General features: G+C 48.5%; 1 protein-coding gene across 1 annotated transcript; it reads right to left on the bottom strand.

The window, feature by feature from the left end:
• Positions 1-686: 686 nt before the first annotated feature.
• On the bottom strand, positions 687-1,007 carry LOC134180331 (igE-binding protein-like). The gene has a single exon (XM_062647504.1). It carries the CDS (start codon positions 1,005-1,007, stop codon positions 687-689), a length of 321 nt encoding a protein of 106 aa, XP_062503488.1.
• Between the last annotated feature and the right edge of the window lie 1,333 nt (positions 1,008-2,340).

Here is a 2,340-nt window from a genome sequence, read left to right as displayed (position 1 = left end):
TTATAGCAAAAGTTTCTTGGTGTCTCTACTCTCCCACTACTGACTAAACTAGAGTCTCTAGCATCATGACCTTGTAGTCTTTTAGCCATTCTGGTGTCCGTATCTTTCTTTCAGATCGGGTGGTTCTCGCTTTGAGCGGTGATTCTACTGCGTTGTCTTCTGTGAACGGTGATTCTACTGCGGTGTCTTCTTGAGAGAGGGTCTCTTCAAGCGTTGTCCTGTCGGTTGGTGGTGGTACCGGTGACGCCACTGGTGTTGTCTGGACTATCGCCTGTGAGGGTGCTATAATTCCTGTTGCGACCGGTGTTTCCTGGTATTCCATCAGATTGTGTTCTTTCGCCCGCTCTCTCACCACAGTGTTATATCCCGATCGCAGCTGGTCAGTGTGTTGCCTACGAACTGACTCGTTGACGAGTACGATGTAAGAGACTTTCCTGTTCGTTCCATAACTGTTCCTGGCAGCCATTTCGGTTATTACCTATAGTTCCTGGCCATTACTCTCTGTCCGGCTTGAAATGATCTTAGTAGATTGCTCTCGTCCTTTAGTGTCTTGTCATCTACCGTTGTTTTTACGTCCGGTCTCGTCAAATCCAACTTAGTTCGCAGATTGCGTCCGAACATGAGTTCTGCTGGGCTCCGCTCTGTCGTGGCATGTTAAGCAGTACGGTAGGCGAACAAGAATTTGTCTAGTTTGTGCTGTGCTGTGCTGTGATCTCGGTGTGGTCGGCCTTTACAGGACGTTTGAAGCTCCGCACCAAGCGTTCCGCTATCCCTTTCATTGAAGGGTGATACGGTGCTCCAGTCACATGTTTGATTCCGTTTGCCCTCGTAAATCTCCTGAAAACTTTGGAGGTAAAATGTGGCCCGTTGTCCGACACAATCTGGTGTAAGATCCCCATACGGGCTATCACTGTTCGTAGTTGTGTGACTCTCTCTTCGGCTATTGTAGTTTTCATCTTTACTATCTCAGGCCATATGCAGTAAACGTCTACTATAATCAAGTACATCCTTCCGAGCATGGGTCCGGCAAAATCTACGTGTAGACGTTGCCACGCCGACGCGGGGTATTCCCAACGATGGATAGGTGTTCGTTGAGGGGAAACAGCGATCTCTTGACAACCCCTGCAGCCCTGAATCAGTTAATCGATGTCTTGGTCGAGGCGAGGCCACCATACGAAGGAACGAGCGAGGCCTTTAGTTTTCACTATACCAAGATGGCCTTCGTTCAGTGTCTCCAATACATAGTGCCTTAGACTGACAGGTACTATGACTCTAGTTCCCCACATGAGGATTCCTTGGTGTACTGTTAAATCGTCCCGGCGGCTGTAAAATGGCTTTACGTCCGGCTGTTGTGGAATGGGGTTCCAGCCTTGCTGTACCAGTTCCATTACTTGTGACAGTACCGGCTCAGCTCGGGTTGCTCGTCGAATATCTTTGCCCCTGATTGGCAGTTTGTCGACAATACTGACATGGAGAAAAGTAACCTCATTTTCCTCCTCCGACGTCCCGCTTGTTTCGGTTTCTAGCGGCAGTCGGGAAAGACCGTCACAGTTTGCGTGTTGGTGGGTGGTCTTGAATTCGATTTGATAGTGAAAAGCGCCCCAAAACAGGCACCATTGCTGTATTCTGGCAGCTGCTGTCATGAGAACGGCTTAATGGGAGCCATGATGTATCTCAACGGTTTGTGATCGGTCACTAAAACAAACGGTCGCCCCTCTATATACATCTGAAATTTCCATACTCCACAATATAAGGCAAGCGCCTCTCGTTCAATTTGTGCATACTGCCGCTCTGCCTTGCTAAGGAACCTTGATGAGTAGGCGATTGGCCGTTCGCTACCGTTTGGCATCGGATGAGAGAGAAATGCACCCAGCCCGTAAGAAGAGCTGTCGCACGCCAAGATTAGAGGCAGATCTGTATCAAAATGTGTTAGTACCCGATCCTGTAGTAGCAGGTCTTTGAAAGTTTTGAAACAGTTCTCTTGTTCTCTCTTTCATGTCCACTTTGTATCATTCTGAAGCAGTTGGCGTAATGGTTCCAGTTGGCTAGCTCGGTTCGGTAAAAATTTGGCTTAGTACTGGACCATGCCAAGAAGCGATCTCAGCTGTGTAACGTCTTGTGGTCTAGGCATCTGGGTGATAGCTTGTACTTTCTGGTCTGCCTGACGGAGTCCGGTGGAAGAGATAACGTGACCGTAATACTCCACGGTATCTTGCAAAAATGTGCACTTGGTTTTGTTTGCTTTCAATCCATACTTGTGAAGTCGCTCCAACACCGCGTCAAGAGTGTGCAAATGTTGCTCCATGGTCGGGCCCGTCAGAATAATGTCACCCAGGTAGC

Source organism: Corticium candelabrum, chromosome 1, assembly GCF_963422355.1.
Source record: "Corticium candelabrum chromosome 1, ooCorCand1.1, whole genome shotgun sequence".
NCBI lineage: Eukaryota > Metazoa > Porifera > Homoscleromorpha > Homosclerophorida > Plakinidae > Corticium > Corticium candelabrum.
Note: the sequence above shows the minus strand (reverse complement) of the source record. Positions and strands in the feature narration are given on the sequence as shown.

Bases quoted from the DNA above. Each gene is read 5' to 3' on its own strand.
- LOC134180331 (XM_062647504.1), bottom strand. From the start codon at position 1,007: ATGTACTTGATTATAGTAGACGTTTACTGCATATGGCCTGAGATAGTA.